Genomic DNA, 14,665 nt, shown 5'->3' on the forward strand with positions numbered 1-14,665 from the left:
GCGCTGCAGCCGCGCAGATCCCCGCTCGTGTCATGGTCGCCATCAGGAGCTCCCCCCCCCCCAAGCGAAGAGTTTTCACGCCAAGGGCTGTCTGCAATGCAACGTGAAACACCCCGAGTCGCCCGCAGCCGGGCCGGCTTCACCGGCGGCACTGAGCGCGGCAGCGGGCTGCGCCCCCCCGTCCCCTCCCGTGGTGGCGAGCCCGCCTCAGCAGCTGCGCTCAGCCCCGCCGAGCCGGCTCTGCGCCCGGCCGCCCTGCCCGCCCCGCCCCCGCCCCTTCGCCGGGTGCCGTGGTCCCGCCTCCGGGGCGGCACCGGCCCGGCGGCCGGGCGCGTCGCCGTCCCCGCGGCGGGCGGCGCGCACACAGGCGGTGGCGGCGGCGGCGGCGGCGGCGGGGCAGCCCGAGGCAGCCTGGGCTCCGCCTGCGCCCCCGGCAGAGGTGGGTGACGGGCCGCCCTGCGGCAGGGGAAGGGGCTCGGGGAGGGCGACGCCGCCGCCCTGCGCGGAGCCTCGCGGGAGGCCGGGCTGCTGTCCGCGGCTTGGGACCCGCGGGCAGGCGGGTCCCCCCGGCCCGTGACACCTGCCCGGGGCACCTTTGCCCCCATGGGGCTCCGGCCTGAGCGGCTGCGCCATGCCTGCCGCGCCCGCTTTTCCTCTGCTGAAGGAGCTCGCTTTTAGGAGTGAAGATAAACAGCGGTGCTGTCGGGTTCATCTGGGGTTCACAGAGGAGAAATCCCGTGGTTTCCTGGTCCATCTTCGGGGTGGAACCGGCGGCGGGGAGGTGGCGGCGGAGGGGTCTGCGCCCTGCCCGCGCCGGGATCCTGCTGCCCCGCTGCGGCTCCGCTTCGGGGCCAGAGGTGACGGTTCACCTCCCTCCGGCCCGTGACTGGTGATGCGAATTGCCGAGTTAGTACCGCTTGCTCACTAACACTCTTCCTGAAGTGGGGTAAGGAAAGCAGTAACACGCCAGAAATATTTAACGGCATGGCAGAGCTTGGCTGGCAGTAGTGGGATTTCTGCATGTAAAACTGAACTTTCAGATATTTTGGGTTTATGTTGTGTCATTCTTCTTCTTTTTTTTTTGTAGAACAATTACCAGTTGTTTTACTAATTAGCGTTATCTCCTCTAAGAGGTTTTTGAATTATTTTTCAGATACTTTAAGATGTTGTAGGAAGGTAATTAAGATCATTTACTTTTTTAAGATTTCCTGTAAAAGGGAATGTATTTTGTAGAGAGTAGGGAGGAGACAAAGCTGTGCAATATTTTTGTTATCTCTGTCAAAAAGAGGAATGTATTTTGCAATTCTGTAGAGGCCTCTACTAATAATAGGATCTCAGTATTGATGTTACAGACTAACTAGCATATCATTTTTCCTTTCCCGTATATATTCAGCAACCTCAATAGATCCATTAACCTCTGATCTGGTTCGCAGTCTGGAAGGATTTTGGGGGTGGTTTGTTTGTTTGTTGTTTTTCTGTGTGGTTTTATCTGTGTCACGGCTGTCTCAGGAAGCAAGCATTGGCAAATGTTTTGTATGTATAGTTAAAGTTTTGCTGTCGCTTGTGTATCTGGTTGGAAGTCAGATGGATATGCTCCTGTTACAGTAAAATGGGCCTAATTCCCAGAAAATAACTTAAGAAAAAAGTGGGGAGAAGGTGAAGGAGATAAAATGGAAAAGATCCAATACAATTATGTTATGATTTTGGGCGTGAAGCCATGAAAATTATATCTAATGGTTTTAGATACTTTCTGCTTCTCCAGTAGCTGTGTTTCACTAAAGCAGAGTAAAGATTATCTGATAACATCTACTTACCTGACTGAGTGTGGACTGTTGTAAGGGTGTTGGGCAAGATTTAGTCTTTGGCCCTTTTCCGTACCTATGGATAAGCAGGTGTTCACATGTTATATATCTAATATCTCTGTATGAATACACATACACTCAGCAATGATCAAAACCACTCCAAATATAGTTAAAGTCTACTTTAAACTCTGAAAATGCAGAAAATATAGAGTTAAAATCTAAAGAAGAAATTTATTTTCTAATCCACTGAAAGAAAGGATGCCAAGTCACATAGAAGTATCAGCATAGAGCTGAACTGCTGCTGTGCTTCCACTCTGATTTATATTCCTCCTCTGACATCAGGACAGTAGCATAGGGCAGCACAGTAAATGACCTGCAATATATTCTCCAGTTATTTCAGAAGTTCCAAGATTTCAAGCATCAATTTGTACTTTTCGACTCATTGTAAAGTTTGATCCTGTTTGTGTGATGTCAGTCCAAAGGGGTGTCAGTCCTTGTATGCTTTCCCTCAAAGTACCTCTGTGAGATGGGAAGCGTTGTACAGCTAGGAAGCTGCTGAGGCACAGAGACCAAGGGAAATGTGGAAGGTCTCCCAGGACATCTCTGGGAAAGGAGGAGATGAGCCTTGAGATGTGATTTCATGTTTGCCTGAAATGCCAAAAGAGGTGTCCTTGGTGCTACCCACTGACGACACTTTCTCACTGTCTCTCTTGAGTAGATGCTAGCAGTTGTATGGGTATATGGTGAGTCAGATCAGCTCACTGATCCAACTGAAAACTACTTTTTGTATGTCTGATTTTTGTGGTTTTAGTTTTCAGTTGGACCTGTGAACACTTGAAATGAACCTGCATGAACCCAGTACTGTTATGAGGGGAGGATTTGGGATGGTTGGAAATGAATGTCAAGAGGTTGTTATGAGACCATGAGCTTAGATAGGCTTAAACTGACCATGAAAGGTTACATTTGGACTCTTCAGTGACAGTCAGATATCCTGATCGTAGGACTACAGGCCAGTCTTCCCTCCTTTTGAAAATATCCTTAACGAGAACTTTGTGAGGAATTGGACCAAATAGTGTTTCATATATTTAAAAGATAGTGATGAGAGCTACTGCTTTACCAGTGCTCAAGTGAATAGTTATCTGATAGTCATAGTCCATATCTGTGTAGTGTGTGTGTGTGTGTGTGTGTGTGTGAAAGGGTGAGGGAGTGAGAGTGAATGAGTGGGTTCTGGCAGGTATTGGCAGCTTGAAAGCAAATAGGTTTGACATTTGATCCATTTGACTCTCTGAAGAAGGCCCAGTTTTTGGCACTGGCCTTGGCTAATGGGAATAGGAGTCAAATAACTCCTAATAGAATTAAGTAGTCCCAACCCTAAAATATTTATGGAGATATGGCTGGCAGGAAGCAAAATGCTTTTTCTCTGGTGTTGAGCCAGCCACATGCTGTATGTTGCTTTCTGATTTGGGATGCAAAGTGAGTTGCACCTGTTTCACAATTGACCAGGAGTATTTGTCAAATCACCTGCAGGAATGTGGTCTGTCTCATACCACTGTGACTATGGTGAGGTCTGGAAAAAATGAGCTTATAATGAGGTTTGGACTAAAGTTTGCCATCCTATTTACAGAACGGCCAGAATCACACTGCTCAACACAGTGCTCTGGAGTTTTCCCCTCACAACTTGTCAAAATCAGGGACATGGCTGCTTATGGCTCTCTTCCAACTCATGTGTCCAGGTTTCCTTTCCCAGGAAAATAATGTGCAGGCAGGGTGCTTGTCCATGTCTCACTCGGATGTGCTTGGCATGCTGCAGTTCAGATATAGCCAGACTGATAGAGCTCACTTGAAACCAGTGGGACAAGCCTTAGTGACTTGACCAAGATCATGGGGGAACCTTGTAGCAAAGTAGGAACATAAACTGTCTCCTGAAGTCCTAATGCAGTGCCTTCACTGCTCCTCAGGAGAAAGATCGAAGGTCTGATTTTGCTCTGGGAGACGCATGAGCAATGACTTTGGGGTTCTGATTGGGAACTTAGTCAGAAAACTGTGATGGGGGTTCATGGCAATCACCCTGGGTTGGACTGATCTAGGAACTAACAAACATGTAAAGAACAAGATTTCAAAAGTTACTAATGATTTTCAGTGTCCAGCCTGAAATGAGTTAAAAAGCTAAGAGGTTTGAATGTGCTGGTCACACAGCATTAGTCACTTCATAAAATGCTAACCATTTAATAATAAGTAGAAGTACCTCTGTTAAAAATATAAAGCAATAATTTTTCATGAGCTTTTGCAGTTAATAAGTAATCATTACTGTAGTTGCTGTACAGACTTGTAACATTAATCTTAATTTGAGAACATCCATCTAGGGAATCTTCATCTGAAATACTTCCTTCTCTCTCTTACATTTTTGTCATAAATCTTTCTAGAAGGTAAACTCTCATACTGTTTTTCAAGGCAAAGAATAAGTCAATAGAAGAATGCCATTAATTGCTGTAGAGGGAGTTGGTGTTTAATAATGCAAACAAAATTGAATTGCCCCAGAATCAAGAAAATGTTTGATACATAATAAAACAGTAGCGGTAAGTACTCATCTAAGAATTTTTGAACTGCCATCAGTTGCTTTCTTGTGAATTAGGAATAATTCACTTGAAGGGGCCAAAATATAATCTCTAGGTATAGTATGGACTCCCTCAAGCTTTGCATCTTCTAAACAGAAGCCAAGGGCAGATCTGGATACCAGATGGATCAGGTTTGCAAAATTGTTGTAGTTCCAGTGTCAGCAGCAGAGCTATGATGATTTATTTTAACTGAACACTAGCCTGTCAGATTTTGTCTCTGTTCCACCATTTCATAAGTTATATGGGAAAGTTCTTATGAAAGCCTATTTGTTTTGTGCTTATGCCTATCACTTCAGTCATGGACCAGGGTCTCATCATGATGTCAGGTATTAAAAACAAACCCAAAAGACATGCCTGTACGTATTGTTTTTCTTTGTGCTAAGCATACTTGGTTTGTGTTATGTTTACCATTGCTGCAAATCTTCCCCTGGTGGCCTGCAAAACTAGTGCACAGTTTTAACTGTAGAACCCTAGAAAAAGGGCTGGAAGGGACGTAAATGTTACATCCATGTTAATAAACTAAACAGTGCCAAAGTCCGTTCTTTGGGGCTGTGACCAGCTAGCACAATCTGTTGACATCTATTCTGCAAAGCTCTCTAAGCCCTGAGAAGAAGATCACTGCGTCCAAAGTGGCCATGGGAATTATCCCCAGTCGATCTTCACTTATGAGCTGTTCCTGGGAATTGCTTGAGAGAGTGCTAGTTGGCCTGTACCAAAAATGTACCAGAAACAGAACTGGCAGTTTAAATAGATTTAGTATAGATGATCAGATTCTAATGGCTATATCTTTGATGTGATATGGTTTAATTTAGTACTTTGGATGTAGCAAAATGACCATCTCTGTTAGGATCACCTGTCCCTAAATCATTTTCAGCCCATGTCCTGCTCTTCAAAGTTTTCTGCATGTGAATTTTTATACCCTTCAGAGGAGGTCTTTTCCAGTTTTTAGTTACCCTTACAGCGTGGTACCTAAATCATGGCTTTTCAATAACCATCTGTCTTTGGAGTGTGTTGAATGGGACTTTTATCCCTAATTAACTCATATGTTTTTGGATATCTAACCCATTATTCATTGTGTTGTAGAACCCAAAGAGACACTGGGTCTTGCTGAAGCAAAAGAAGTCTTCAGCTCTAACAACTTTCAGTTTTTTATCATACCAAATACCGTAAAGAAGGATGAAACAGGGCAGAGCTTGGGTGTAAAAAAGGGACAGGAAGAATATAATTATCAGCTTTTCCAGTGGAAGTATGACTTGCTACCTATATAAAAGAAGATGATGATTTGACAGGGCCTTTAAACTTATTGTGCCATCCAATAGAGTGGGACTTCAGGAGGGACTTACAGAATTAATTCTGTTAGGTCAATCTAGGATAAGTTAATAAACGAGATAAATATTAAGGTAACACCTAGATATTTATTTTTCACCTATTTTTCAACCTGATGATCAGTTCTGAAAGATGATGTCTGTCTTTAACAGTCAAAGGAGTTGCAAAATTTCAGAGCCTCCTGGCATGGGATGCCAGTTAATCTGACATAAAAAATGATCCTAGAAAATACTTCTAACTTCTTAATAGATGCAGAATGCACAGCACAGCCCTGCATTATGGCAAAGAACAAAACTCAAGCCGTTTTAAAATTCTGACTGAAGCAGTACAGATCGTTCTCACTTACTGTAAGCTTAGGTCAAAAGGATTTTGAATTCTCTCAGCAGCAAAAATTCTCCATAATGTGTCCACTAGGGAAACTTGCCTCCTTGGTATGAGAAGACGACTTTTACTAAATTCAGTTTAATTAACAAACAGGCGTTAGGGGTTTAACTCATGATGTAAACCCATGTTTACTGCTGAAGTTCCTGCCACGTGATCAGTAAGTGAAAGACTTCTTGGAGCAGCCAGAGTAAAACGTTGCTCCAAAACCACATGCAGTCTCTCTGGGGTTTAAGGAATGTTGGTTTCCTGGAGTACTGACATTGTATGGAACCGACTCTAGGGTCAGAGTGTAAACCTACAAATCTCAGACTCCAAACAAGCTTGGCTGTGGTTGGAGTGCCCTTTCAAAGTTAGGAAAAAGGGTCCACATGCCTCAGAGTTCAATTTCTGAACTCACATCTCACATTGTAACTACAGTGTCTTTTCTTCCTTACAGTTGAAATATAAAAGCATTTTTGTCTGGTTTCCTGAGAAAATGGGGTTTATGTGATTAGTCTGTCAATCTGTTTTTTTATTCGCTGGTGATTTTATTCCACAGGCCAGGTTCAGCCCAATTTGAAAGAAGTGTCCTTACCAATTGGCAGTTTGAATATGCCCCTTTCTTTTAGGATATAAGAGACTTTCAGTGTGTGGGTGCCAGCTGTGCTGTGCCAGTTGGCCTCAGAGCTTGAGGACGGTGTCTAGCCCTTTGATTACTTTTATACCAGTAAATTAATAGTGTCCTATGAGAAGGCAGGCGGTATGGCTAACACCTGTGAACCAGAATAGTTGTGAAATTCTCTGTTTAGGGATTTAGGAGCTCTCCTGGTGTAACTTGTTGAGAAGATGCATGAATCTTTGTATCCCTGATCATTTATTCATAACCATCACAAACTGTGGGGCAAGTGTACTGTCCCAGCAAGTCCTTCCCCACCAGCGAAAAGGAAGTTGTGGCTCTGTTGCACCTACAAAGCATTAACCAAGCCTTAACTGGCGTGAACTACAATATTTAATTTTGAGACTAATTGTAGCCATTTTTAAATTTAATGTTAGCTCAATAAGAAATATGTTTTTTTATTATACTTTAGGTTAGAAAAATCACAAATAGAACTATTTTTCAAAAGCAAAAAGATAATTTTAAAGCTTTGCTTATAACTGTCACCTTGGAGACTCACTTCTGAACTTAAGTCCATATATGTATGCTGCCTGCTTTTTAAGGAGTTCAGATGAGGGCCACCAAGATAATTAGGGGCTTTGAACTTATGACTTATAAGGAGAAGCTGGGAGGAGAACTAGTTCTGTTCAGTCTTAAGGGTCTTCAGCTACAGAATCGGGAGAGTAAAGCTGAAATGGAGCCAGACTCTTTCTTCCTTAGAGGTGCAGTGATAGGACAAGAGGCAACAGGCACAAGTTGCAAGAAGAGAAATTCTGATCAGATATTAGGAAAAAAAATTTCACTGTGAAGATGGTCAAACATTAGAACAGATTCCCAGGAAATCTGAGAAATCTCCACCCTTGAAGATATTCAGAACTCAGCTGGACAAGGTCCTGGGCAGCCTGGTCTAAGTTGGCCCTGCTTTGAGCAGACTTTTGGGCCGGACGACTTCTACAGGTCTGTTCCAGCCTAAGTTACTTTTAGGTCTATGACACAGCTTAAGGTGTGTCATAGGTTTAAAGTGCAGTTTCCTATGAAACTGCTTACCTTTAGATTTGTATTCAGGAAGCTACGTGTCTAACGCATCTATAATTGGAGCCCAAAAGTGCTGCTTCGGGTTGAATGTTGGAGAACTGACTACGATTGCTGTCTCCACCATGAAGTTCTCATGCTGACTTTTCAATACATGGCACTTTGTAGATTGAGAACAGATGCTTTCTGAATTGAGAGGTGTGCAGAAATGCATCTCCTAACAATATTTAAGATTGCTCTTTCAACAGTTAACTTCTTGTATAATGCTAAATACTTTGAAAAAGCTAGCTGGGTTTCCGAAGTTAGTGCCTGCTTTCAGTCTTAATCTTTTTGTGATTCAGCACCCCAGTTATCAACAGGGAGAGCATCATCACTTTTCACGGGTAATGTATCATAAAGTCCCCCAAAATATAAATAATTCTTTCTTTAGAGCATGAGTTGTGTCTTGATGCTTATGTACCACAACAGAAACAGAGAAAAAAACAATGCACTGGTCTATCCCAGGAAGTGATCATTAATTGATTAGAAAAATTATGCACGAAGAGACAAACCTTAATTATGGCATTCCTAACTTTCCAGTGTTTGGCTGCAGTGGTTGTATTCCTTTAATAGTTTTTCATTTCTAAGTATAAATCCCTATTAAAAATTAGAGCTATTTTTATAGCACTTCACACTTGCATGGTTTTGTTGTTTATGGAAGAACACAGCTGAAAGAGTCTCTATTGTAGCAGATGGTGCTGGTTAAAACACGCCATGCAGCTCAGTGCAGTGACTGTCTCTCAGACTCAGTTCTGGTATCATCATCATCCATGGGAGTTTTACCATTGACCACCCCGGGAGCATTCCTTTTACTGCTGCTGATATCCCATCATCCAGGTGATGCAGTACAGCGCAGCAGAGAGCTTTGTGTGTGTAAGGCATATGCTTTACACTGAGCGAACACGAAGAACTTGTCTGAAATGAGTATCTTAATATCTGCAAGAGGTGTGGAGCAGTAATGAAAACAATAGACATTGGAAGTCCTTAAAATCTCTAGTGTTCAGTAGAGTACTCTCTTAAATACATTCATACTTTGAGAGCGCTTAAGGATTTTCTGAATTTTAAGGTATGTCTAAGTATGCATGCTGTCCTGTGTAGGGGACTAAGTGTATTAACAGAGCCTAAACAGGAAGTGTATTAACAGAAACTATGCTAAGTAAACCCAGGAGCAGGGGAAATAGAGCCAACCAAGCGATCACTTCAACCATCAGCCCCCGCCTAATTTTAAATAAACCTTCTGACACTGAAAATCTGTTTTAAAAGAATAGTAGTGTTGCATTAGGAAGCACTTCAAAGTTAGGAAGTTCTGGAGTGAAGGTTGCTTGTCAAACCTTAAGGCATATCTATTTTACAAGTGCGTTATGACAATCTTTTAACAAAAGCAATCCCTATAAAGTGGGAGAATAGTCTTTGACTTTAATGTAGTAGAAATTTAGATCTACCATTCACTGGCCCTGCCCTTAAAAGTCCTTAGAAATCTATGAGAGAAGCATTTTCAGTGTTGAGAGCACAGTACATGGTAGAAGGAAAGACATTATTTTGGAAGTAATGCTTTTCTATTCAGAGATAATTGGAAACATATTTATGAGCTGCAGAGTCTGAAGGTCTGACAGGGGTTTTGAATGCAGCTAATTTTATGACCTTTTGAAACTTGTCATAATTCTCCGAGTAACAAGGTGTCTTTTGTTATTGCTTTCTAATAGCTCTGTTCAAACATGTCAGCAGTAAATAAATTAGATGGGATATCCCAATTCTAAGTTATGTTATTAAATTGTAAAATAAGAGAATAACTGACTCCTGGAATCTAAAATGTGCTGGTCACTCAAATATCTCTACAATATAAAGTAGTGATCAAAAACTTGTTTTTTTCCTGTTTCTTTTCAGGTCCAAACCATGAATTATGTTGGACAGTTAGCAGGGCAAGTGTTTGTAACTGTGAAGGAGCTCTATAAAGGACTAAACCCTGCCACATTGTCAGGTTGTATAGATATAATTGTTGTACGTCAGCCAGATGGAAATCTTCAGTGTTCTCCTTTCCATGTACGTTTTGGGAAAATGGGAGTTCTACGTTCTAGGGAGAAAGTGGTAAGAAAATTGAAACTTTTGTTATGTTTTTTCTGTGGGTCAACTCTAATAGCATGAAAATTACTGAATGTTTTGCAGTATGTTAGTCAAGATTTTCTTTAGACATTTTACAAAATGCCCAAATAGAGTCAAGGTTCAGTTAAATTGGTTACTACTGATAATTGCATTTCAAAGCATAATTTGTAAAACACTGACTGTAATAGCTACAAAATAAACCATTAATTTTGTAACATTTATTTTCAATAGAGTAAAATTTTAAATGAGCTAATTTGGGCTTATACTAGATTTTGTTAGTGACTAGGTACTAAGACCCCTCTGTTTAACATGTTTATTGATGGTTACAGAAAGAGAGTTAATAATGAAGTAATATTTTCAGATAACAGAATGTTTAGGTTAACTGAAGCTGGAAAAGGCAGTGAGGAACTTTAGGGAAATGTAACCAAGTTTAATGACTTGACAATACAATATGAGAAATTGCCAGTGACTAATACAGGACAGATTATTTTAGGGCATAATGTGTAACTACATATAGTCTAGGTTCTAATGTAGCTATAATTGTTCAGCAAAAGCACCTGGGTGTCGTCATGGACCTTGTTCAATTCTTGTCTGAATTGGAAAGGAATACCAATGTTTACGAAGGGTTAAAGTTGAAAATATTACCATGCCTGTAGTATACCCTATAGATGTGTATACCCTATAATATGCCTATAGAAATACTACAAATATGTAAGGTTGTTCTAGTCTCAAAAAAAAATACAATGAAAATGGAAATGGTGGCAAAAATGGTTAGAGGCAAAGGAGAGAGCTCTTCATGAGAAGAAATGGAAATGGTTGAGACTGTATAGAGTTGAGGTAAATACGCAAAAGAAATAGACATCAATTGTGTAGAGATTTTAAATTAAGTTTTCTTATTTATGCCTCTCAGTAATAAGAGAGGTCTATTTAATGAATTTGAAAGGCAGCATATTAAGAATTTGCATGAAGAAGTACTTTTCACACAATGCCCAATTAGGTTATGAATTAAAAGAAAGCAAAGATTTACGAGGTTAATGAAGCATCTAGAATTGCATTTAAAAAAATACAGAACTTTATATAATGGCTATGTACCTTGCTGACTGAAGGAGCAAGCCAGGAATGAGCTGAATCCATTAGGAAAACATTCTGACAGCGCATAGACTTACGAGGAAGTGGGGGAAAAGAAGAAAGGAGTTCAATATTTAGTATTTGTTGTAAGGTTTCTTCCAGTTCCCTGAGAAGCATTTGGCTAGTGACAGATACAGGATAGCTGAACAGGAACTGTGTACCTAAAATAACTTTGTTTTCATTTAAGAATATATATATTTTTTTCAAGGTTGACATAGAAATTAATGGAGAAGCTGTAGATTTGCACATGAAGCTAGGAGACAATGGAGAGGCCTTTTTTGTGCAAGAGATGGATAATGATAAGGTAAGAGTCAAAACTAATTTTAGTTTGTTAAAAAATTTGGTGCCTACTTTTCCAATTTAGTTTTCAATTTAGGAATTTTGTTGAAAAGTGTATCTTTATCCAGCTTATAATTTCAAACATTTCTGGACATTTTTCTCCTATGGAAATTTGATAATAAGCAGTTATTTCATTTTTGAATCACTGAGATTGGAAAAAAATCTAAAGAAGGTAGTCATCATAAACTCTGGTTTATTTTTTAGTTAATGTGCATGCCTGTGTGTCAGCAGAAATAATATGTGCACAGTTGCATGCTCCAGAGATATGTCCATGGACCTATTTTTTGCAGAAATTTTTAGTTGGACATATGCACTAAGCAGATTGTGAGTATAGAAGTGCACATGTCCTCTACACATCTGTGCATACAGTAATGATGGTACTTGTTAAAAACATGATTTTGCAACTGTTATTCATGAGGAATTGTAATGAAATGAGAATGCCCTGCTGTTGGGCTGTGTGATTAAATAGTAGTCAGTATAAGTTCTGGCCACATTAATTTTGAATAGTCTACCTATAACATATGATACCAACATAAAAAAGCCTTTTACAGGCATTTCTCTTCAGATATCCCCAATAATTTTTGTTACTGTCCAGGATGGATTGGATTTTCAAGTTCTTCTACTGAGTACCATCCTGTTAATTTCAGGTGAGAATTGTGTTCGTGTGCAGTTTTCATCTCCACATCTTTGTATTTAAAACCTTTATATGGTAGCAGTTATTTGGTGACTGAAAAATGCTAGAAATACTTCCGTGTGTGTCTAGAGATGTGTATATATTACAGCCTAAGAGGATGTTCACATGACCTAATTATAAGCAGCTGACTTATTGGAGTAGTATCTGTCATTTGAGTTACAAAGAAAAATTGATTTTACAAAACTTTCAGACTATAAACTAGGATTTTATTTCTGCTTTGTATCTAGCATCACTTGGATAGAGACTCATGCCATAACCTTGCCAGTATTAAAAGCTCTGAGGATCCTTTCTGGAGGGTACAGATGCTGCTGTTGAAGAATTTCCATGCACTGTGGGATCATATTGAGCCCCCAGTTCTCTAGACTATATTACTTTTCTGAGGAGCAAATGACTTATTTGTGACTAGATTTAGAACCATATTTATGACTTGCTGAGGAACTAATAATGTCATGTGGTTTGGATTTCTTTCTCAGGAGGTAATTCCTTATCATCTCTCTACATCCCCCATTCTGTCTGAGGGAACTGCTTTAATGGAAACTCAGCTGAAGAGGAACTCAACAGACAGGATAAGAAACCTGGACTCCAGTGTATCCTCACAAGTACCACCCCAAGGCCATGGATCCCAGCCTGCTATTGAAACCTCTCTGGCCTGTAGCTCTGTGAAAAAAAGGAGGAAAAAGAGGAGGAAGTCTACCCATAAAATGGACAGCTTAAAACGAGAAGACAATGGAGACACATCAGAAGATGAAGATATGTTTCCTATAGAGATTAGTTCAGAAGAAGAAAAAGAACCATTGGACAATTCAAGGTATCACAGTGGCATTGAGATGTATAATGGAGACCTAATGCTGGGTTAATGTTCCATTCCACATCTTCTGACAGTAAATTCTATCAAGTCAGTACACATGGTTGAGGGACATGTTTCTCTAAGCAAAAGCTTTAGGCTAGAAAGCTGTCAGGAACATTACTAACAAAAATAATGAAAATGACACTGAAAACATAGCAACAATCTTCAGTCACTGCTGTGAACTAGAAGGTGGGAATCAGATGACACATCTCTATCTCTGTTTAGTTCAGCTTAGACTAATTCTTACTTGCAATAGTTTTTTCATTAACTGGAATATATGACTGCTGGGTAATGAAGTACGGTTTTTAACTTTCATTTTTCCCTATACCTAGGATCCCTGTTCCAGAAGTGTGTATCGATGAAGTATCTGAGATAAAGACTCCTGCAGTTGCTACATTTTCTCAGTCTGCATCTTACCCTCATTCAGATGGAGAATGGTCACCTCTTCAAAGGTACTTTTTGTGATAGTAAATTTCTAAATAATCTTCCCCTTTGCATTAATTTCTTATATACAAGTGCTGTATGAAGTTTTGCTACAAGTTTTGGTATCAAGCTGGTCACTGTCAGCTACCAGATGAACGCTTTCTATATTTGAAATCAGATAATGCACAACAATTTCAGGTTAGCTCTGCCCATGATTCAAAGGATGCAAGCATACAAATGCAGGTACCCAAATTCTGAAAAATATTTAATCTGTTAATGTCAGTGCTTGCAAATAAATACTGTAGAGAGGATGAACATTTTATGGAAGCTGAATCTTTGCCTTAGTGTGTGCACACTGTGTAAGGATTTCAATTAATTCAGGTGATAAATCTTTACTACTTCGGGTATAAACTGTTTAGGAACTTGAAAATTTGTATTTGATGTGTAAAAATAAGATTTTTTAAGGACTTAAGAATATGAACTTCTTGTGTCCATTTCCAAAGTTAATGTATTGAATTGTAAAGATTGATAGACATGAAATGTTTGTTGCAGGAAAAGAACACCTACACTTACAGTATTTTACCTGCTTTTTTTCTGTATGTGTATTTATGTGCATGTGTATACCTTGATGTCAAAGCAGATGAATTTGGACCTCCTTTCTTGCTCCTGTGGAACACTGTCAAAAGGGACAATTGTTCACTTGATGCCAGTTGCATTGCTTTATAATTCCAATGAAGTTGTGTGTGCGCGTGTGTGTGACTGCACATGAGTGCCCCTCATCTTCTGTCTATACTGTTGCGGTGGGACAGTATTCACAATACCTTATCCTAAGAAGTCTAATCTCACTAGACTGCCTCTATAGTTGGGGGAGGGAGGAAGGGAGAGCAAGGTGATTTCAGAGTAAGAGCTTAATTTAAATGTTTGGAATTGCATTCTGGAAGAAACTTTCTTCACTGACTGTAGAGCCTAATGAGATTGTCTTCACCAGTCTGGTGATAGTATGTGTGAATACCCCTTTGGTAGCTTTTTGAACTTCATATTCCATTTGTTTCTTGCAATTGCAATTTTTTTTGCAATATTCTGGATTTTGAAAACTCTAGATGTAAATTCAGAATTCATGTAGTAAATGCACAAAGAGCTTATGTTAATAAGCACTTGTTGTGAATAATGACACCCTTTTTTTCTTTCTCCTAATGTGCTGTGCTGTGCAGTAGGCCTATAGTTTGCACAGGACAATCCTCTCTTCTCACTGTTCCAGCAGACGGAGGTCTGTCTAACTCTTGCCCTCATCAATCTTCTCAC

The 14,665-nt window shown here is 40.2% G+C and overlaps 1 protein-coding gene across 1 annotated transcript in view; it reads left to right on the forward strand.

Moving 5' to 3' along the window:
- Positions 1–363: 363 nt before the first annotated feature.
- Positions 364–14,665, forward strand: part of LPIN1 (lipin 1) — a 50,735-nt gene continuing 36,433 nt past the window's right edge. The window contains exons 1-5 of the mRNA XM_067294299.1: positions 364–439; positions 9,717–9,917; positions 11,269–11,364; positions 12,567–12,901; positions 13,273–13,392. Coding sequence (XP_067150400.1) covers positions 9,726–9,917; positions 11,269–11,364; positions 12,567–12,901; positions 13,273–13,392 — 743 coding nt within the window. The 5' untranslated portion in view covers positions 364–439; positions 9,717–9,725. The remainder of the gene's footprint in view (positions 440–9,716; positions 9,918–11,268; positions 11,365–12,566; positions 12,902–13,272; positions 13,393–14,665) is intronic.

Source organism: Apteryx mantelli, chromosome 3 (assembly GCF_036417845.1).
Source record: "Apteryx mantelli isolate bAptMan1 chromosome 3, bAptMan1.hap1, whole genome shotgun sequence".
NCBI classification, from domain to species: domain Eukaryota; kingdom Metazoa; phylum Chordata; class Aves; order Apterygiformes; family Apterygidae; genus Apteryx; species Apteryx mantelli.